General features: G+C 48.1%; 1 protein-coding gene across 3 annotated transcripts; it reads left to right on the forward strand.

Annotated features, from left to right (window-relative positions):
* The first annotated feature begins 3,180 nt into the window (after window positions 1–3,180).
* Window positions 3,181–16,366, forward strand: ZNF75D (zinc finger protein 75D). Of its 3 annotated transcripts, XM_080795720.1 has the most exons (6): window positions 3,181–3,412; window positions 4,922–5,448; window positions 6,872–7,064; window positions 7,770–7,861; window positions 8,196–8,322; window positions 15,418–16,366. In XM_080795720.1, the coding sequence occupies exons 2-6, from the start codon at window positions 5,002–5,004 to the stop codon at window positions 16,125–16,127; spliced, it is 1,569 nt and encodes a 522-aa protein (XP_080651846.1). In that variant the 5' UTR covers window positions 3,181–3,412; window positions 4,922–5,001; the 3' UTR covers window positions 16,128–16,366. The 3 variants fall into 3 exon arrangements, with proteins under 3 accessions (XP_080651846.1, XP_080651848.1, XP_080651847.1); XM_080795722.1 differs by lacking the exon at window positions 4,922–5,448; XM_080795721.1 differs by lacking the exons at window positions 3,181–3,412; window positions 4,922–5,448 and having other exon boundaries at window positions 6,963–6,968.
* The last annotated feature ends 6,448 nt before the right edge of the window (window positions 16,367–22,814 follow it).

The following is a 22,814-nucleotide window of genomic DNA, read 5'->3' on the forward strand; positions in this document are numbered from 1 at the left end:
AGACTCCACACTGAACATGGAGCCCAACTCGGGGCTCAAGATCATGACCCCAAGATCGTGACTTGGCCAAGACCAAGAGTCAGGGGCTTAACCGACTGCCGCCCAGGCACCACATAGATGATAGTTTAAATTCAGCAGTCTGGTCTCCATTAGTCTCTCCTCTTTTCTGAACAACTGCCTTTGTAATTGGAGGTAGCCTTTTCTTCATCATTCCCATTTAACCACACCCTATCTTTCCCCAAGTTGGCTTCTAATTCTCCATGTTTCTTAAGAATTTATCTACGAGGGGCGCCTGGGTGGCTCAGTGGGTTAAAGCCTCTGCCTTCCCCTCAAGTCATGATCCCAGGGTCCTGGGATCGAGCCCCACATCAGGCTCTCTGCTCCGTGGAGAGCCTGCTTTCTCCTCTCTCTGCCTGCCTCTCTGCCTACTTGTGATCTCTGTCTGTCAAATAAATAAATAAAATCTTTAAAAAAAAAGGAATTTATCTACGATTGCCCTCTTCTAAGGCTTTCAGATCATAGTCAGGTTCCTTTCTGTAAAGATTTCCTAGGAAGCTACTATAGTACCGTGTTTTACTCCATCCCAGCTCTTGGCCCACTTAAAAATTCACAACATTTTTGTGTTGTGGATTTAATTCTGGAAACTCTTTTTCCTTGTCTTGCTCATTGTAACCTTATTCAGAATTATGATTTTCTTCAAGTTGTTTCCACCTATAGAGTCATTTGTAGCTCAGGATCACACCTTGATTCCTTGAATTTGAAGGGAGGAAAATGCCCTGTAGATTTTACATACTTCCTCTTCTGCTGTTTCAAACATATTAGCCAAAATTTAACTTTAAGTGGCATCTGGGTGTTATGTGTTTAATTAGAAACCTTTAATTTTGCAGACACTGTTCAATGTTTGGTTTTACTATTAACCGTATTAACAACACATAATGAAATTTGTTGTAAGTAAATTACAATTTGTCTTCCTGGAGTCTATAGTCCTTTGAAAGATTTTTCTCTTAGGGGGACCTGGGTGGCTCAGTCAGTTAAGTGGCTGCCTTCAACTCAGGTCATGATCCTAGGGTTTGGGGATGAGCCCCATGTCGGGCTACCTGCTCAGTGGGGAATCTGCTTCTCCCTCTGTCTGGTGTTCCCCCTGTTCGTACTTGCTCTCCCCCCCCGCCCCGTGTCAAATATATAAACCATAGTAGGTTGAAGAGAGCATTATACTTATTTCTATACTCACTCTAAATGGTTAACTGTTTAATCTACAGATAATTTCTATTGAAGACAATTATAAGGAATAACTTTATGCAGGTTAATATATAAACTTCACATAGTGTAAAAACCTTAAGATTTAAAAAAAAGAAACAGAAAGAAAAAGGAAATGACTTTTATCTAACTACCCCGTTGGTTAGGGAGAGATTCAACTGAAGGATGAGCCCAGGAATTGTTCAGAAGTAACAGTGCCCTGACTTCATCATCAAAAAACATTAGGTTGAAAAATGCCTGACCTCAAGAACAGAGCTTTGAGAGGAAGATTCTGAAAACGTTTCTCTGGTGAGGCAAACATCTTTGCTAGGATTATATATCACGGATAGTGCACCATGTCTTTGATGGGATTTTGGAATACAGGTGAGGTTCTGTGGAGTGAGGTCCGGAGTCAGCCACCAAGAAATTCTTGAGATGTCTTTGGGGCAAAATGGTGGTTTAAGCACTCCGACAGCACCTGTGGGTGGCAAGAGCCGCTGCGCTGGAGCCTTGAGGAGTGGTGATTATATACTCAGGAGCTGGGGGAAAGTATGGACAAGGGAGGGTTTCAAAAGAACTTTCATATGCTAAAGAGGACCGACCTACAAGGTACCTACAAGATGCCAGAGGTCTTGCCATTGTCAAATGAAGGTTGTTTTCCACCCTAGCAAGGTAGTAACATTAAGGTAGTAGGGGTGCCTGGGTGGCTCAGTGGGTTAAAGCCTCTGCCTTCTGCTCAGGTCATGATCCCAGGGTCCTGGGATCGAGCCCCACATCTGGCTCTCTGCTCAGCAGAGAGTCTGCTTCCCTCTCTCTCTCTACCTGCCTCTCTGCCTACTTGTGATCTCTCTGTCAAATAAATAAAATCTCAAAAAAAAAACCCCATTAAGATAGTAGCTGGATCCCTGGAAGAACGTCTCACTGTCCCACCCAGGAGCAGCAGGTCCGGGGAGGTTGCAGGCTGTCAGCTTCTCCTTTGTCTTCCGCTAGCCTTCTGCTCCCTCATCATCTTCCTGAAGCTTTTGGGCAGCTGTGTCTTTCAAAGGAAGATCTGACTTTAGCTTGAGTCTCCTTGGCTTTTGCATGTAAAAAGTCAGATAGGTGCTCTTTATTTTTCTCCTAGGCCTGTAGGTCTCTTTTCTGCTTGCCTGGGGAGTTTCTTGCACTGACTTCCAAAAGACTTCCGTTTTATCCCCATTGCCCTGCTGAGCCACATAGTTTCTTCTCTTTGGATTCATAGGGACGGTTTCCATTCAAAGGGCTCAACACTAGGTAAACACTGATACTTTGAAGACTCTGACAACCCAAGATACTCAGGTTCCTAGAAAGAGGACTTATCCAGAAGACTACGCTGAGCATTACAAGGGTTATGTGATGAAACAAGGTTCCTGTCTCACAGGGAGGCGTAATGCAGTAGAAAAAGCAAGGGATATAGCAGTAAAAGACCCCAATTCCTGTCTAAAAACTGCCACTCGCAATCCATGTGACCCTGAGGACGTCATGTCCTACAACTCGGAAGGCTCGGGACAAGTCTAGTGACGACTTTCAGGGGTGGCGTTCCTCCCTTGGCGGGGGTGTGTGTGTTGGGGAGTTCCCGGTAGGAAGGGCTGCGACCTCCGGAAGGCAACCTGAACGATTTGCACTTGACCAAGTCAGGGCCACAAGATCGCGGCACCTTGAGTCGGAGGGCTACATGCCTCCCAGGAGACCAGAGGCTTTCGCGGTTGCCCTGGGCCCGCCCCGGGCCTGGGGAAGGCGTGTTCGCGTCCCGGCCTGAGCCGGAGCAGAAGGCCGCGCCCCCGGGACGGAAAGGAGCCGCGGCACGGTTCCCGCCCGGCTGCGCCGAGGCGCTACAGGTAGAGACGGGGCGATGGCTGGGCGTGGCTGTCACGAAGCCGCCGGAAGCGCATTCTTTCTTTTCCGGTTGGGCCAGGTCCACAGACCTCAACCCCAAAATGGCGAGTCGGGGTACGGTCTCGGGGAGCTAGAGCGATCGACTGGGGGACTGGTCCTCCAAGCCCCCCCGCGCTCCGGAGCTCGGAGCCGCCCTCGCCAGGCCGGCAGCGGCGCGAGAAGCGGGCGCTTCCTCCCCAGCGCGGCGGGGAGGCGTGGCGACGTCGCGGCCCCAGTCGAGGAAGAGGGAAGTGGCGCCCGCGGAAGCCGGGACTGGGCGGAGGTAATGGAGAAGCCGCGGCGCCCCTGGGATTTGCTGGCGCGCGCCCCCAGCGCTGCGGGCCGCATGTGCCACTGGCAGCCCCCCGGGGCGGTGAGCTGCGGGGGGGGGGTAGGGGGCGGAGCCGGCAGCTTCCCGCGGCGCGCCGGGCGGTCCCAGCCCCGCGGCGGCGCGGCCCTGCGGGTACCCGGGCTCCGAGCGCCCCGTCCAGCCTGGGCGAGCAACCTCTTTGTGCCCCAGGGGCGCGTGCAGCCCAGGGATGCTCCCCGGGCACCCTGGGGGGCCGGCCGCCCGCGGAGTGCTCGGGGGCGCGCTGGTGGTCGGGAGCGAGGGCGTCGCGGATTCGCGGGACGGCGCGGCGGTGGGGGGGGGCTCGCTCTGCACCCGACGGCACTCCCGGGTTTCCTCTGGCTGATAGGTCGCCAGAGAAAGGGGCCTTTCAGGCCCAAAGACGTTAGTTTCTGCTGGCATAGAAATAGAGGAGGTGCCACTATACCTTCTGCACCTGGATAGGCAGCAAGGAACCGAGCGTTTCTCTGAATACCCGTGGCATCCTCAAAAGAACTTTGTTGCTGTTGCTGCTGGAATACCTCAGGGAAAATCAGCCTCTTAAGGCCACCCTTAGCCTTACTTAAAGATCTGTGTGCCCCGGAGGAAATGTACAGTCAGGAGAAGGGTTACCTTTACTGGGACCCTTCCTGTCTCAGAAGAACCTCAATGATCACCCTTTCTCTTTCATTTTTTACAAGCTGACGTTGTATTTGGTAAACGAGGCCAACTCGTGTTTCCAGTAAAGTAAGCAAAAAATTAATACACAGGTACAAATCTGCACCGTGCCCTTCATAATCTTCCCAAAAAGTAGCAAAAAAAAAAAAAAAAAAGTTGACATCTGGTTGCCCAGTTGGGGGATATTTGCTGAGAGGGATAAGTTTACTTTTTTCCCTAATTGCTTTACTTCTTCTCTGATCTGGTTGTCTCAGTTCTCCTGTCTGTATTAATACAACAGAAAGGAGAATATCAGATGTTCCATGAAGTAAAGGTTTCAGTCTTCCTAAGAGGATGAAGGGGCATAGTAATTGTTTTCCTCTAACTAAAGACCAAAGTCGGGGATGATCTGTTAACATTGCAACACACTCAGATATGCCCTATTTGTGAAGATGAGACAGAAGGCACACAGATTAAATGTTGGATATTCTCAGAGTTCCTTTTAATGAATGGCTGCCAGTTTTTTCATCCACCAGCTTTTCCTCGACCTTAAAAAAAAAAAAGTTATCAGTTGACATTTGTCTTTGCGGAGCTGTGCTTTGTTTCACAGCTGAGTGACAGAGAGAAATATATGTCCTGAAGTAATCTGTCATCGTGAGTGTCCTGATACCTGGCAGTTGCTTTTAAAGGGTGGACTGGACAGGTCCTTTTCTGTTCATTCTTCTCTGATAACTATAAATAGCAAGGAAATATGTGTCATATGGCTGTCTTCTTCTTGACATGTGCTTTTTTTCTCCCCTCCCTCAGTGCCCTTGGGGAGAAGATCCACTCATTGGTTTTATACCAAACCTGACAAAGCCTCGGTTGTCAAAAGTGGCACCAGGAGGATGTCACACATAGGAGTAAAACTATTCCTAGAGCAAATGATGATGAGACATCTGGAAGTGAATGCATGTTTGTACCCACACATGGAGGCTTTGTGGGGGACTAAGGGGTCGGTGAAAGAGAGCTCCGGTGAGAGTAAGAAATCCAGCCCGCGAACGGACAGTCTTGGTCCTGAGAGCGCTCGACAGCACTTTCGGAGCTTCTATTATCACGAAGCACCTGGACCCCTGGAGGCTGTCAGCCAACTTCAGGAATTATGCCAGCAGTGGCTGAGGCCCGAGATCCACTCGAAAGAGCAGATCTTGGAACTGCTGGTGCTTGAGCAGTTCCTGACTATTCTGCCCAGGGACACCCAGAACTGGGTGCAGAAGTATCATCCACAGAGCGTCAGAGAGGCTGTGGCCCTGGTAGAGCGCTTTCAGAGAGAGCCTAGTGGAATAAGTGATGAGGTGAGAAGCTCCCTTATGTGGACAGTGAAATAGGGTGAAGGTGAAATTGTCCAGGTTGGGTGTTGGGGGGGGGCAGTGGAGGAACAAGGAGGAGTAGGTGACTCTTCTGTCATTCCTTGAGGACAGCCAAGCAGGATCTGAAACCACAGATGCGTGGGAGTAGTAGATGACAGGTTTCAGAGTTCCTGGCCATCTTTCTTGGCCTTGCAAAAAAGAAATGCATTTTGCCCTCTTTCTGGCCAGGGCGAACTAGGGGTGGTGGGCCTCGGCTGGTGTGGCCAAGGAGAGAGGACTTGAGTTCTTAGAAACAGAGAAATAAAAGGCAAGCAGAGTTGGGAAAGGGGGGGGAAATCTGAAAAAAAAAAGCAGAGCACTTAGAGATCAAAGGAAAGAGAGGGTGGCAAACAGAAGTATAAATCAAACAATTCTGGGAAGACTATAAAGGAAGAGAAGAAATGGGAAGAAAACTGCCAAGAGGGGAGTGGACAGAATCAGGTACGGAGGGGTAGCGCCCTCTTTACTGGGAGCGCCTGTCTCTGGGCCAGGAGAAAAGAGCCTCCATTGCCCTCCCTTGGTGGTGTGCCCTTGGCCTTGCTGGGAAGTGGAGAACCAGCATATGCCCTTGGGAGATGGCAGCACCCTTCCTTTCCTTGGGAGCCCGAGGAAGTGTTCTCTTTGAGGAACACGGGGCAGGGTATATTTTTGGAGTTTTACTACAGTGGAATCATATGGAGGGAAGTGAGAGTCCAAAGTTTCCTCTCATTTTTCCTTCACTGTATCCCCTTTCTCCATGAAATCCTTCCCTGGCTCTGGAAGGATTGGAAAATCTGACTGGCTGGGGATCTTTTTTTTATTTTTATTTTTTTTAAAGATGTTATTTATTTGTCATAGAGAGCACAAGCAGGGGGAGTGGCAGGCAGAGGGAGAAGCAGATTCCCCACTGGGCAGGACCCCCGCCCCCATGCGGGACTCCATCCTGGGACCCTGGGATCAGGGTCTGAGCCAAAGGCAGACACTTCACTGACTGAGCCACCCAGGAGTCCTCTGGGGATCTTTTTTTATTCAACTCCTTCTGTTTTAGAGAAAACTGACACATTAAAAATGCCCTTAGGCAAGGGTCCCAGGCAAGAAAGCAAGCCAGTGAAGGGACAGTAAGAGGCAGCGTCCACCGTGAGAGGGGCCTGAGTTGTGGCTGGCTTGCTAAGCTTGCTTCATCTGATCCCACTTTCCTCAGACCACGTATATGGTTCTTTGTAAGGAAATGGTGGCGCAACATCTCTTTAGGGTTTTTTTTTTTTTTTTTTAATGACTTCCTGGAATGTCACAGCTTCCCGAATCTGGGCTCTCCTCTTGCTCATCCCTCCACCACTACCCCCAAATGAAAAGTAAGTTCTGTGCTAATGAGGATGGGGATTATTTCTAGGTCACAGCCCATGAGCTGGGAAAGGAGGCAGTGCCCTTGGGAGGAACAGCAGTGGCCCCAGGCTTTAAGTGGAAGCCCGCCCAGCCCCAACCAATGGGTATGTTCCAGAAAGAATGTTGGAATACATACCGGGTACTACAGGAAGAGCTGGGCTGGAAAACTCACAAAGAAACCCAGCCTGTATGTGAAAGAGGTGAGGAGTTTCATCATCATTCTCTTCTCCTAGGCACTGTCCTAGGAATTGGTTCAGCCGGAATGTCATGGGAATTTTCCAGGTGCCCAGCCTTGCCAGTGGTTAGGATGTGTCTCAAGGGCGAGGACAGTAGGCCAGTGGGTGGGTGAAGGTGAGGGTCAGCCTGGGGTGCAGAAATGTCCAAACCAGAGAACCCTGATATTCACACCGCGGACCTCACTCCTTAGAAGTTTGAGAGAAGATGGATGGACTAGGGACAGGTGGGGTCATCTTACCCTTCTGTGATAGAGAAGAAACTGGGATCGGAGATGGGTCATCGTGCCAGAACGGGGAGAGAATTGTGCACCAGGAAAAAAAAATGATAAAAGACAGAAATTGGCTACACTGGAGGACCTGAGTCTTTGATTTTTCAGTCCCCTCTAATTCCTGCCTAGCCCGGTAAACAATTTATTTTGTGAGAGGAGAAAAAAAATAATGGATCTCCTATTAATTTCTCTCACAAAATCTGGGGAACCAGTTCTTTGGAGTGGTGGGTAGTTGGTTCTTATTTTCAACGAAAAGGCCACCTCTGGCAGCACACACACACTTGTGAATGTGAGCTACCCTTACTGAAGGACTCCTGAGGTTCTGTTGTTCTAGAAATCAGCTGAGGATATCGGTCAGCCCAAAAGAGAGACATTTTCTCTGGCTCTTTTCCATCCACAGCTGGGCCTGCTCAACAGATTCTAGCCTTTTCTGAGCAGAAAGGCACCCCAAACTGGAAGATGGCGTCTGAGCTCATCTTGCCTGAGTTCCAGGTGAGCCGTACTTTGCAGCTTTTTCAGGCAGCCCGCACCTGGCCTTGTCTGTGCTTTTCTCTGCTGCCCGCATCCCACAGTGCTCAGCAGGCGCTCTGAGGCGTGTTAGCCTGGGATGTTCACCTCAAGGCAAGTAGGCTTGGCACGGTGGGGACCAGGCCTCTCCCACGCTGTTTACTGATCTCTGGCTTTTTCCCTTTTCTGCCGTCTTCCTTTCCCCCCCCTGAATCTTAATACTGTCTTCAGTGGCTGGCCTGCTGCGTAGTTCAGAGATGAGGGAGAGGACGGCTTCCGTGGTGGCCCGTACTGAACTGAAACCCGTTCTCTTCTTTAGAGCCTATTGACATTTGAGGATGTGGCGGTGTCTTTCTCTGAGGAAGAATGGCGGTTACTGGACCCTACTCAGAAGAGCCTTTACAATGACGTAATGCAGGAGAACTATGAGACTATCGTCTCTCTAGGTAAAGTTTTCCTTTGCTTTGGGTAGAAGTTGAGTAATCTGGCCACAGTTTATGGAAAACTGTCTCCTGTGGGAGAGTCCCCGGGTTCCAGTAGCTCTTTGGGTCTGACCTTGATGGCGTGGGGGGAAGGCGAGGCGTATCCAGGTGATTCAGAATAGATCCTCACTACAAGCGTGTCTCGCCGTCTTCTGCTCTGACCACTCTCGTCCAAGCCGCCGCCATCCCTGACCCGGTCTGCTTCAGTAGGCGGGATCCCCGTTCCCCACCCCGTTTCACCTGCCCTCCTGACGCTTCCTTCTCCACTTCGTCCTTGCATCTCCGCCCACAACCACAGTAGACTAGAAAGAAGGTGCCTTAAGATTCTGCCCATTTAAACATTCGGAGTAAATGAAAGTATGAAAGAGTCATTCCCTCTTCCTCAAAAGAGTCTGGAATTAAGATGGCAGCCCATGACCTCAGAGTTTTATACTCAGAGCAATCTTTGTTACCCCCAACCCTGAAGTAATCTGCTTAGAACAAGGAGGAGAACCATAGATCCAAGGTCCCCAAGAGTTCGAGGACAGCCTTGGAGAGTCTCCTACAGGTATGTGTGTACACAGGGAGAAGAGAAATGTTCCTCGATGAGAACCGTTACAGGGGATTGACACTCCAGGATTCTCTTCCTGTGTTTTTCTTACCAAACTTCTTACTGAGATAACTGTAGATTCACATGCAGATTTAAAATATAATACAAAGAGCACCTGTATACACTTCACCCACCTCCCCCTCAATGATAACTTCCGTGAAAAGTATCATATAATGTCACAACCAGGCTGTTGATACTAATACAGTCTTCTGACCTTTATATTTTCCATTTTATTTGTCTGTGTAATTAGTTCTGTAAAGTTTTTTTTAAAACGATCTATTTATTTATTCTAAGGAGGGAGAGAGTGTGTGCGTGCAGGGGGAGGGGCAGAGGGACAGATTCTCCAGCAGACTCCCCACTGAGTGGGACCTAGGACACAGGGCTCGATCTCATGACCATGAGATCATGACCTGAGCTGAAGTCAAGAGTTGGAGGCTTAACCGACAGCCCTCCCAGGGCTCCTAGTTCTGTAAAGTTTTATTGCAAGTGTGGGTTTGCATATTCACCTGTGCGGTCAAGATACTGGATAGTTACTTGACCACAGGGACCTTTGTTTTGCCCTTTTATCATCACACGCTTGTCCGCTGTACCTCACCCCATCACTGGCCCATGCCAACCACTGATCTGTTTTACATTTCTGAAATTTTGCCGTTTCAAAAGTGTTACATGAATAAAACCATAAAATGTGTAATACTTTGGCATTAACTTTTTTCATTCAGAATAAGTCCCTGGAAATTGATCTGAATTGTTGTGTACCAAAAGTTGGTTTTTTGTCTGTTTGTTTGTTTGTTTGTTTTTTAATACTGAGTAGCATGCCATGATACTGAGAGACCACAGTTTGTATACCCATTAACCACTGAAAGATCTTTGCTGTCTTCAGTTTTGGGCTAGCATGACTAAAGCTGCCCTGAGCATTTGTGTGCAGAATTTTTTTTTTAGAGATAAGTTTTCATTTCTCTGGAGTAAATCCCTTAAGAGTGCAATTGCTGGTTCATATGGTAACATGTTTAATTTCCTAAATACTTGCCAAACTTTCCCACAACGACTGTACCATTCCCCATTCCCAGCAGCAGAGGACAAGTGGTCCCTTTTCTCCACGTCCTTGCCAGTGTTTATATTACCTCCGTTTTATGTTTGCCATTCTGATCGGACTGTAGGGTTACCTCATGGTGATTTGGATTTACATTTCCCTAATGGCCAGTGATGTTCTATAGCTTTTCCTGTGCTTATTGGCCATCTCTGTTTTCCGTCAGTGTAGTATCTTTTACCCATATTTTAATTGGATTGTTTTTTAACTCTTGAGTATTGAGAGTTTCTGTATTCTAGATTCTAGCTCTTTGTCGAATATGTAGATTGCATATAGTTTCTCCAAGTCTGTATATTGTCTTTTTAATCCTCTTCCCATGGGCTTCCACAGAGGAAAAGGTTCTCATTTTGATGAGGACCAATTTTTCGTTTTTTTTCCTTTTATACATTGTGTTTTTAGTGTCAAGGTTAGAACTCGGACTAACCCTAGATCCCTAAAATTTTCTGCCATTTTTTCCTAAAAGTTTTATAGTGTTATATGTAAGTCCCTGATCCATTTTGGGTTATTTATTATATGAGGTACGAAGTTTAGGATGAGGTTCATTTTTTGGCCTATGGAGGGCCAGTTGCTTCAGCTCCGTTTCTCAAAAAGGCTGTCTTTCCTCCATTGAATTGTTTTTTAAAATATTTTATTTATGTATTTGTCAGAGAGAAAGAGAGAGAGAGAGAGCGAGCGCACAAGCAGGGGGAGCGGCAGGCAGAGGGAGAATCAGGCTCCCCACTGAGCAAGGAGTCCAATGTGGGACTCGATCCCAGGATCCTGGGATCATGACCTGAGCCGAAGGCAGACAGACGCCTAACCAACCGAGCCACTGGGTGGCCTCCCCTCTATTGAATCGTTTTTACACTTTTGTCAAAGAGCAGCTGAGTGTATTTCTGTGCATCTGTTCTGTTCCACTGGGCTCTGTGTTTGTGCTGCTGTCAATGTTACACTGTCTTGATTGCTGTAGCTCTGTAGTATCAAGGCCATAATGTCTGTCAAGTAGACTGATGCTTCCCACTTTATTCTTTTTTTGTAAAATAAAATTTTATTTTAACCCTTCTGGGGCCTGTGCCTTTTCTTTTTTTTTTTTTTTTTTTTTAATATTTTATTTATTTATTTGACAGAGAGAGATCACAGTAGACAGAGAGGCAGAGAGAGAAGCAGGCTCTCTGCTGAGCAGAGAGCCCGATGCGGGACTCGATCCCAGGACTCTGAGATCATGACCTGAGCCGAAGGCAGCGGCTCAACCCACTGAGCCACCCAGGCGCCCCTCATGTAAATTTTAGAGTACTCTTATCTGTGTCTACAAGGAACTTTATTGGGATTTTGCTAGATACTACATTAAACCTGTGTATTAGTTTGAGGAGGATTGATGTCTTTACTATGTTGATTTTTTGTGCTCAGGGAACACAGCGTGTGTCTATTTATTTAGGTCTTCTCGAATTTCTTTTGTCAACTTTTTGTGATTTTCAGTGTACAGATCCTCTGTTTTGTTAAATAGAGGCCAAAGCATTTCATTTTCACTGGAACATTTGTAAATGGTATTATTTTTAATTTTGGTTTTTGTGTGTTCATTATTTTTATATAGGAATGGCACTGATTTTGTATTTTGATCTTGTATTCTGTGATCCTGCTCACTCACTATTTCTAAGAGGTTTTTTTTGTAGATTCCTTGAGATTTTTACACATAGATAATCACATTATCTGCAATGCCTTTTAATGCCATTAACTGTAGTAGCTCCAACCTCCTGCTATGTTGAATAAGAGTGGAAAGAGTAGACATCCTTGCCTTGTCCCAGTTTTATCATGAAAACATTAAGTTTTTCACCACTACTTATTTATGTTAGTATGGATTTTTTATTGTTGATACTCTTATATCAAGTCAATGTAATTCCTAACTTAGTATTTTTACCATGAATGGATATGGAATTTGTGAAAAACTTTCCTGTGTCTTTTGATAAGAGTATGATCGTCAAAGGCTTGTTGAAATGGTATGTTATGTTGATTGATTTCAAATGTTGAATCAGCTTTGCATACTTGCAGTAAATCCTTCTTGATCGTTTTATCTAATTCTTACATATTGCTGTGTTGTTTGCCAGTATTTTGTTGAGTATTTCTACATTTAAGTTCATGGGAGATGTTTGTAGTTTTCTTTTTAAAAAAAAAAAAAAGATTTATTGGGCACCTGGGTGGCTCATTCGGTTGGGCGACTGCCTTCGGCTTGGGTCATGATCTCAAAGTCCTGGGATCGAGTCGCGCGTCAGGCTCCTTACTCAGCAGGGAGTCTGCTTCTCCCTCTGACCCTCCCCTCTCATGCTTACTCTCTCTCTCAAATAAATAAATAAAAGCTTTAAAAAATAAAGAATAAAAAAAAGATTTATTTATTTTAGAGAGAGAGAGTGCACATGCATGCATGAGTGGGGTTGGGGGGAAGGACAGAGGGAGAGAGAATCCTCAAGCAGACTCCCCGCCGAGCATGGAGCCCAACGTCGGGCTCAATCCCAGGACCCTGGGACCATGACCTGAGCCAGAATCCAGAGTCAGCTGCTTAACCACCTGAGCCACCGAGGCGCCCCAGTAGTTTTCTGTTTTTTGCGTTGCCTTTATATGATTTTGCTATCAGGGTAATACCGGCCTTATAAAATGAGTTGTGTAGGATTTCCTCCTCCTTTCTGGAAGAGATTGTGTAAAATTGGTGTTAATTCTTTAAATATTTGGTAGAATCCTCCAGTCATACCATGTGGACTTGGATTTTGGGGGGAGGCTTTTAAACTATGAATTCAATGGGTTTAATGGTGATAGTCCTATTCAGAAATCTATTTCATGTTGGTTGAATTCTGTTAGTTTGTGGTTTTGAAGAATTGGTCCATTTTTTCCTAACTTTTAAAATGTCATGAACGGGGGCGCCTGGGTGGCTCAGTGGGTTAAGCCTCTGCCTTCGGCTCAGGTCATGATCTCGGGGTCCTGGGCTCGAGCCTGCTTCCCCCTCTTCCTCTGCCTACTTCTCTGCCTACTTGTGATCTCTCTCTCTCTCTCTCTCTGTCAAATAAATAAATAAATAAATTCTTTAAAAAATAAAATGTCATGAACATAAGGTTATTTATACTATTATCTTACCATCCTTTTATTTATTATTTATATTTTTCAAAGATTTATTTATTTATTTGAGAGAGAGAGAGAGCATGCGCGCGCAGGGGGAGGGGCAGAGAGAGAGGGAGAGAAGCAGACTGCTTGCTGAGGGCAGAGCCTGAGGCAGGGCTTGATGTCAGGATCCTGAGATCTTGACCTGAGTCAAAATCAAGAGTCAGATGCCCGAGAGGCTGAGCCACCCGGGTGCCCCTCTTACCATCCTTTAAGTTACAGCAGAATGTGTAGTGATATATCCAGTTTCCTTCCTGATACTAGTGATTTGGATTTTCCCTCCTTTTATTTTTGTCAGTTGTGAAAGCGGTTTGTCAATTTTATTAGTTTTCTTGAAGAACAAGCTTTTTCTTTGGTTATGGCTTTTGCTCTGATCTTTATTAGTTCCTTTCTTTCACTTGCTTTGGGTTTATTTTGCTTTTTTCTCTAGTTTATTGAGGTAGAAATTAGATTATTGATCTGAGACCTTTCCCCTTTTCTATTGTATGTACTTGGGGCTGTACCTTTTTCTCTGAGCACTTCTTTAGCTGCATTCCACATATTTTGATACATTGTAATTTCATCTTTTCTTATTTATTTATATTTTTAATTTTTTAGTAATCTCTACACCCAACGTGGGGCTTGAACTCATGACCCTGAGATCAAGAGACTTCTGCTGCACCAACTGAGTCAGCTAGGTGCCCCTGGAATTTTATTTCCTTTTTTTTTTCTTTTTTAAAAAAGATTTTATTTATTTATTTGTCAGAGAGCTTGCACAAGCAGGGCAAGAAGCAGGCTCCCCACTGAGCAAGGAGCCCGATGTGGGACTCGATCCAGGGCTTTGGGGTCATGACCTGAGAGCTAAAGGCAGACACTTAGCCAACTGAGCCTCCCAGGTGCCCTGGAATTCGATTTTCATTCAACTACATATTTTTAAATTTCCTTTGTGACTTTCTCTTTGAACCATGGAAATTTTAGAAGTATATATTTTTTTGTTTCCACGTATTTTTTAAAAAAATATTTTACTTATTTATTTGAGAGAGAGTGAAAGAGAGAGCATGAGAGGGGGCAGGGTCAGAGGGAGAAACAGACTGCCCGCTGAATAGGGAGCCCAGTGCGAGGCTTGATCCGTGAATCCAACACCAGGATCATGACCCGACCCAAAGGCAGAGGCTTAAGCAACTGAGCCACCCCGGCGCTGCTTGTTTCCACATCTAGATTTTCCTCTTGTCTTTCTTTGATTTCCAGTCTGGTGCCATTTTTGTTTGCTTGTATCCTGATCCTTTTTTCTATTAGGTTAGGAGGGTCAGCGTCCTTTTTAACTATTTTAATTCAACAGTCACCCCATTTTACTTTAGCACAGAGGTTCTTTCCTAGTTTGGGGGGTTACACTTCCAGTGACAGTTTAATGTTCAGAGCCTTCCTGGTGTTACTGTAGTTTCCTTGGTTTATATGGTACAGCTAGGGCTCCTGTATGTCCCTGCTTCTGTCGCCTGAGGGTGAGGAAGGGATTTACACAGGCCCAGCGTGCCTCTCAGTCGGAAAGGGGAATCTCAGACCCTCAGGGATGAAGAGGCTTGGGGGGGGGCAGGCCGCTGTGGCTAGGTGCCTCTTGCTCCTTCTGCCTGCCCACTTCGGTGTCTCCTGACTGGGGTTTGGGTGTTGGCAGACGTCCCACTCCGACTGCTGAAGAGATAAGCCTGTCCAGGCAGCTTTGTGTTGCTGGGTTGAGGGTTGGACGATGCTGGTTGGGGTTGCCGCCTTCTGGGGCTCTGGGGATACAGGACACCCTGCTGTGTTATTCTGCTAGGCCTGGCGTCCCAAACCATTTTGCTTTCTTCTTACCGTGTCTTGGAACTCTCTGTTGGTTGTGGCTGGCATTCTTTCATTGGCCTGTTGTGCCCAGCAGGGAGGATCAGGAGGAAATGCATCAGTTCTGTTTTGTCCATATTGGACCAGAAATCACTTGTTCTGTGTTTTTTTTTAAATTAATTAATTATTTATTTATTTGACACACACACAGAGAAATCACAAGTAGGCAGAGAGGCAGGCAGAGAGAGAGGGGGAAGCAGGCTCCCCACTGAGCAGAGAGCCCGATGCGGGACTCGATCCCAGGACACCGAGATCATGACCTGAGCCGAAGGCAGAGGCTTAACCCACTGAGCCACCCAGGCGCCCTCTGTATTTTTTTTTTTTAAAGCAATCATTGATTTTTCTCTCCATTCCTGTAGTTTTCTTGTTCTGGGACACCGACGGCTGACTCTTCTGTTTATTCCAACAGGGTTAAAGCTCAAAAATGACACTGGAAATGACCAACCTATATCTCTTTCTGCATTAGAAATACAAGCATCAGGATGCAGAGTGTTAAGAAAGGCCAGAATGAAAGTTGCCCAGAAAACAACAGGCAAAGAAAATCATGGCGGGACACGCAGGGTACGGAGACGGCACCGAGCTTTTCTAGGTAGGAAAAGAAAGAAACTTTCAACTTGTAAACAAGAGCTTCCAAAACATAAGGATCTCCAAGGGAAAGGCCATGCAGGGGAGAAACCTTTTAAGTGTCAGGAATGTGAGAAAAGTTTCAGAGTTAGCTCTGACCTCATTAAGCACCAGAGAATTCACACTGAAGAGAAGCCCTATAAGTGTCAACAGTGCGATAAGAGGTTTAGATGGAGTTCAGATCTTAATAAGCACTTAATGGCCCACCAAGGAATAAAACCATACAGATGCTCGTGGTGTGGGAAAAGCTTCAGTCACAATACAAATCTACACACACACCTAAGAATTCACACAGGAGAGAAGCCCTTTAAATGTTACGAATGCGGGAAAAGATTCATTCAGAACTGCCACCTTATTAAGCACCAGAGAACCCACACAGGCGAGCAGCCGTATACTTGTAGCGTGTGCAGGAGAAACTTCAGCCGGCGCTCCAGCCTTCTTAGACACCAGAAACTCCACAGGAGAAGGGAGTCCTGTCCGGTGTCTCCAGTCTGAAGAAAGTCACCAAACGGATCTTGACCCTAGAGGTGACGAAAGAGTATAAAACTGTGAGGCACCAATGATAGGAATTTGGCACCCACAGGAAATGTGGGAGGGGTTCATGGCCTACTTCACAGAAAGGAATCTAAGCCGTCTCTCTTGCTCAGCATTGTATCTTCAGTGCCTAGCACAAGACTGATACACAATGAGTACTTGATCAATAAAAGAGTGGAAATACAGCTGTCATCTATCTATAGTTATCTGTTCATCTATCTGTCTGTGTATCTGTCTGCTTACTCAGCTTCCCCACCCTTGGTGATCGGAGTTCTTCAAGTATCAGGTGCTCAGCAGACACGTGACGGCCGTGAGTCCTGCTCTCATTCTTTCTCCAGAGAGATGGAAAATAAGAGTATTCAGGTCCTCTGAAGGGAGCTTAGAGAGAATTACTAAGCTGGAGAGAGTTTCTATGGCTATTATTCTTTCGACAGGAACAGCCAAGCCTGGGGCTGTGAGGGAACTTGATGCTCCAGCAGGAAGGGAGCTTTCGGTGTTTGCCCTGGGAGACGTGCCCCCAGGCCGTTCCCCTCAGGGCCCACTGCCACAGTGGTTTCTGTCAAGGAGTTGGAAGCAGCAGGCGAAGCCCTCAATGCCACCACAGACCTAGAGACCCTGCAAGTGCTTCATACCTCTCCCGATCCTCTCAACACTGACGTTGATAGAAGAAAATGATGAAGGAAGCACTCTGGGCTCTTACCCACATATGTATTTCTTTGTAGAAGGCCCAGGGCCATGGTAAATGGCCTTTTTTTTTTTTTTAACTTTTCACCCTGTGGACTAAGGCTTTCAGATTGGTGCCACACTGCTCTAGAGCCTCAAGGGAAGCCTGTTTTTATGGCTGCTCAGCCACAACGCCATACGCTTTGGATGCTCTGCAGGAAAGTCTGGAAGTTTTGCAAACGGAGGTGCTGAGAATGGCAAGGTGAACCCAGTGGCCTCACGGCCTCAGCACACATTGGATAGCAGGAGGGAATGTCCAGAAGTGTCAGAGCAAAGTCAGGCCTAGAGGCATGGCCCCAGTGAGAATGAGGTCGGATGGAAACTGTGTTGTGATACTGGTAGTTTCTCTTCCTCCCCCATTGGCCTCAGGGATTATCTATCTCTGGAAAAGACAATGTCAGGTCAAGGGCAGGGCAGGGAAGTTGGAGGACATGGATTTGTAGCTATGTCAGGTCCTAGTTTAAGATGTTGGCCAAGGCTTCAATATATTTATTATTATAAAATTTTACTTTTTTAATGATATGGAATGTTGTTTCATATTAAACATGAAACAAAACTCCATGGTTAGTGAATCAGCCAGAGAGGACAGTCACTTTTTTGGCATAGATCTTTCCAGATATTTTTTCCCATCAAGAGACCGCTCTATGCCTGTTTCAGGCTTGCAAAATGATAACTCCATCCTCTCAGCTGCTGTGAGGATCTAATGAGATGTGAGCCCGCCTCACACTGATGGGCCGCAGTAGGTGTTCATAAGCATTTGGAACATTCTTCCTTCATCTTTCAGCTATTTTTTTAAAAAAATTTATTTGTCAGAGAGAGCACAAGCAGGGGGAGTGGCAGGCAGAGGGAGAGGGAGAAGCAGGCTCCCTACTGAGCGAGGAGCCTGATGTGGGACTTGATCCCAGGACCTAGGGATCATGACCTGAGCTGGAGGCAGATGCTTAACCAACTGAGCCACTCAGGCATCCCTTTAAGCTATTTTTAAAAAAGATTTATTTATTTGTCAGACACAGAGTGGGTGCGGTCACACAGGGAGAGAGGCAGGCAGAGGGAGAAGCAGGCTCCCCGCTGAGCAGGGAGCCTGATGCAGGACTCGATTCCAGAACCCTGGGATCGTGACCTGAGCTGAAGGCAAATGCTTAATCAACAGAGCCACCCAGGCGCCCCCTCAGCGCTTTCGAAAAGAAGCTCAATTAGGCAGAAAAGTTGAGCATCCTTAATGAATGGTGTTTCCATCATTCCCAGCCATTTTTTTTAAGCCTCTTCCTGGTGGTCCGAAGGGTAGCCTGGTACGCCAGTCTTTTCTAGTGATATGTCTCTCTAGGCACTGTGAAGCAATAAGCTAATGTCCCCGTTGAGCTGGGTATGCTGCTAGCAGATAACAGACCAAAATGGAGCCAAAGCCCCCGACTTGACATCCCTGCAGTGTGGCGGGGAGGTGATGGTGAGGGGCGGGACACTTTGTGGACAATATCTGCCCTATTGGGTGTATCCATCCTCAAACCGATGGGAGAGGAAAGAGGTGACTAGAACGGCCACTAAAAAGAAAGCAAGCGCTAAGCCCAGAGGAGGAAGTGACCTGGAAGGAAAGGATCCCATTATATTCCTGAAGGCTTGGAGACTGACGGCCCCACCACCCCTTCTAGAACTATCTGTGACTGTGGGACATTCAGGGGACATTCAGCTTCTTTCAGAGGGCACTCTCTTCGTGTGGCTCTGTGTCCCGTACCACCCTGGGCGGCTGCTGTCATACCACCATTCAAAGGACATTTGTTCGAGTCGCACGTAGGAAGAGGAGACTGATTCGAGAAGTGAAGGAGATACTGCATGGATGGAACCAGCGGGTACGGCCCGCTTCAGAGACTCCGCAGAGGGCCTGAGCGTGAGTCTGCAAAAGGCCATGCCCATTGTCATAAAGCTGCCAGCCCCTGTTATCACACCTGTTAGCCTGAAAGCTCCTTTTGGAGGTCCTCATCTACTGGCATCCCCAGGAGAGGTCAGAACCAGGGGATCTGGGGCCTACTGTAGAGACCAGTCATTTAAGGCAAGCGGCAGAAAGGCCTTCTGTTGCAAACGGGCAGAAACAGGAAGAGAACTGAGGATTCCCGGTTCTGAATTCAGACTCCACTGCCCTTCGGATGCAAGGGCTCCAGGAAGAAAGGACATTCTCGTCCCTGCGGTTGAGGGACGGGATTTAGAAGTTGAGGCTCCTGGCTGACCTCTCAGTACCTATTTTTTTTCCCTTTCAGCCCTCTGACATAGCTTCCTGGGGCCCCATTCCCCAAGCATCCCTGACCACTCATGTCAGTCCTGGCCGTCTCGGGCAAAGGAGAGACCTCAGGCGCTAGGGAGAGAGATGGCAGAACGGAATAAAGGAGAGAGACGTCAGGCTGCTTTATGTGGCCCGCCACGTCCCTAGCATATGGCTAAGAGATGGCAGCTCTGTGGCCTTTGTGAGGACAAGACAGGAGGACAGCACACAGAAGCTTGGAGAGCGGAAGACACAAGCTGATGAGTCATCCAAGGAGCAGAGCGAAGAGGCAGAAGGCTCCAAGTTCAGATCCCACGGGCAGAGACAGGACTGAGGAGACACAAGCTGGCCTGAGCCCGGGCTGAGGGCTGTGGGTTCATACCCCAGTGTCTGTGCTCCTGTCCACGGAAAGCGAGGGGCATCATGAAGAAGACGGGCTGGGTAGGCAGAGGCCAGCCGCCCTCTGCCACCCGGGTCTTCATCTGGACGGCCTGAGTGGGGAGGTCTGGGGCTCAGCGCAGCGCCACCGCTTGCTGTGGCCGAGGCCCAAGGGCATGTCTGGGTCCTGGCCCATTTGTGCAGGACCCAGGTCTTGACCTTCTCTCTCCCAGCAAACCGTGGCACGGCCGCTACCCAAGAGCCTGTTCGGGTCCCTCCACGGTGACCGCTGCAGTCGCTTAGGGCTGTGTTCCCTACGCCCTCCAGTCCCGTAGTGCACCGGGGCTGAAGGGCCCTTGGAAGCCGAGGACACCTCCACTCCTTACTTTACAGAACAGGCCCCTGGAACTCAGGAGGTTTCCCTTCCCGGGGAAGGGAAGGGGAGAGGGAGGGATTGAAATGGTCTCTACGGCCCCAGGCCTCTCTCTCCCCAGACGGGATACATTCAGCTCGCAGCAGTGGCTTCTCGGGAAGGGTCCTTCTTCAGCCTCTTGGCTCTCTCCCGCAGGGTGAGGAATCCCTTTTGAGCGATGGTCGGCTTTGTTCTCGGAGGACTCCAAACCCTCTTCTCTCAAGATAACCCCTCAGGTGGGAGGTTCCGTGTCTGAGCTCTTCACAGAAGAGCTGCCCTGTTAACGAGGTGCCAGTATTCCAGAAGCACATCTCGTCCCTGTCCATAGACTATGACCAGGAACCATCCCTCTTCTACCTGCTCTCCTGCCCAGAGGGGTGTGGGACTCGTAGGAGAGTCACGGGAAGAGCTGGACATGGGGGACACATCCTGGAGATGCAGCCTCTCCTCAGAACACCCCACATCCTTATTTCTGTACTACATATTGCTGAATTTTCCTCCAGCACCGTGTTCACTCAAGCTTCCAGCAGCCCCCAGTTCCCACATCCTTTCTGTCCTGTCCCCCCACCCCTCCCGCTCACAGACGCGACGCTGAGCCACGCTGTGAACACACTTTCAATTAGTTTTTGTTTTTGAGCCCTCAGGAGGCCCTCCCGACCTGTCCAAACCCTTCCTTCCGATGTCACACCACATCTTCCTCCTCTTGCTCCCCAAACTCACTCCATACTGACTGTCCTCTTAGAACAGCATTTAAAACCCAGATTTTGTTAAAGCACTGATTGCTGGGCCTCAGCCCCAGAATTTCTACCTCCATTGGCCTGGGGTAGGGCTAGGAAATGGGCATTTCTGACAAGACCCCACGTGGCACTGATGCTCCAGCACGCCCCGTTTGAGAACCGCAGTCTTAGAACACCTCTCGTGTACTTTCTCCTGTGGGCAGGGATGGTCTTAGAACCTCGGTCACTGGCAATGGCTGGCGCAGGGCTAGATGTCAATGTAAGCTCCCTGAACGCCTGGGCCTGACCACTTTAGGGTTAAATGGGATCTTAATCTGCATTTTACTCTCCTATAATTGGGAAATGACTACGACAACTAAGCCTGGCTGTCCAGGCTCTCGGTGTTTCCTGAGTTTTGTGGCTTCCCTCCCGTCTGCCTGATCTTGCCGTCTGTTTCAGCCTCTGGGACAGCCGGCGTGCTGGCCCTCCTTGCCTCTCTCTGGACACAGGCCCATGCTGGCGGTGGGCCCTGGTGGATCAGTCACCATGAAGATGGCCGGCCACGTTGCAAGGACCTCTGGGCTCTGGTGGCCCCTGGGAGTGGCTCCGACCGAAACACCTTGGAAGCATCTCCGCAGACTGGTTTTTCTCTGTCCTGATGCTGTGTCTCCTCCAGTGTCCCGCCCAGCAGGCTGTCCTCGCTGGACATTGACCTTGGCAGAGGTCATCGAGCCGCCCAAAAGGATGCAGGAGGGAAGCACGGGAGCCTGGTGGTCTCCAGGGAGACTGATTGGCCTTTCTCTGCATGCTCCTAACGCCTGCCTCATTTTGGAGATAGGTGGGGGCAAGAACCATCCAGTGCTACAGAGGTGAACTTGGCAATTGGTGCAGTAAGGGAGACCCTGCACTCTCGCTGTGGCCTGCAGCTCCCCAGCCCCTGTAGTTCAGCAGCAGCCTGGGTGCTCAGGACCCAGAGAGGCCTCTTGGGAGACGCAGCCTGAGGAACCTCTTTTTTTTTTAAGATTTTATTTATTTATCTGAGAGAGAGAGTGCATGTGAGAGAGCATGAGTGGGATGGGGGGGATGGTGGTGCGCGGAGAGGGAGAAGCAGTGTCCCCCACTGAGCAGGGATCCCAGTGCGGGGCTCGATCCCAGAATCCTGGGATTGTGACCTGAGCCACCCAGGTGACTCTGAGGAGCCCTGTAGTGACTAAGGTTCACTTGCACCAGGCAGGGATCCATCAGGACCATCCAAGGGAGACTGGGCATGGATAGTTCCACAGAAATCTATTTCTGAACCCTTAGTTCCATACGTTCTTCCTAAAACTGATGTGAGGAAACCCCGAGGGGAGGATCTCCATCCTCACCCCACCCTCCCCTTCATCCCCATCCTTCCACCGCTCTCGCCTGCTCTGGTCTTCCCATGGCGCATTGTCCCAGAGTCCAACATGTCTGAGGAGCCAAAGGGGCGTTAAGATATCCCGGCTGGGAAACTGAATGACGAATGCCTGGGCAGGGAATCCTGCATATCAGTTTCCTGTGTTTTCCTTTAGACAGAACTGAAGAAGGACTTATTCGTCAACTGGCCAGCTGACAGATCATTGGGAAAACATTGGTGATGGCTCAGTACTTGATTGATGCCATATAACTCTAAAGGAAATTTAAAATTTTGAGTGACCCCACTATAACAAAATTCTGTCAACATCCACCCACTGACATATCCTCTCTGAAATGAGAAACAAGGATATAATTGGTGATGAGCCAGGCCTCATTCTGGAAATAACTAATATTAATTCATGATATGAACTAATTTCAACAAAGTCATCTATATCATTAGGAGTGGGACTTTGTTTTTTTTTTTTAGATTTTATTTATTTATTTGACAGACAGAGATCACAAGTAGGCAGAGAGGCAGGCAGAGAGAGAGGAAGGGAAGCAGGCTCCCCGCTGAGCAGAGAGCCCGATGCGGGGCTCGATCCCAGGACCCTGGGATCATGACCTGAGCTGAAGGCAGAGGCTTTAACCCACTGAGCCACCCAGGCGCCCCTGGGATTTTCAATAAATACATATTTTTGTCATATTTTTTGTTTATAAGCACCCAACTTTATGTTGTTTAATTAAGAGTCTTTAATACTTGTAATAATCAAAAGAAACACATTGACACTTAA

This window comes from Martes martes (assembly GCF_963455335.1).
Source record: "Martes martes genome assembly, chromosome: X".
NCBI classification, from domain to species: domain Eukaryota; kingdom Metazoa; phylum Chordata; class Mammalia; order Carnivora; family Mustelidae; genus Martes; species Martes martes.

Coding starts and splice junctions, on each gene's coding strand:
- ZNF75D (XM_080795720.1), top strand. CDS start 5,002: ATGTCACACATAGGAGTAAAACTATTCCTAGAGCAAATGATGATGAGA. Junction 5,449..6,871: donor CTAGTGGAATAAGTGATGAG/GTGAGAAGCTCC, acceptor GATTATTTCTAG/GTCACAGCCCATGAGCTGGG. Junction 7,862..8,195: donor TCATCTTGCCTGAGTTCCAG/GTGAGCCGTACT, acceptor TCTCTTCTTTAG/AGCCTATTGACATTTGAGGA.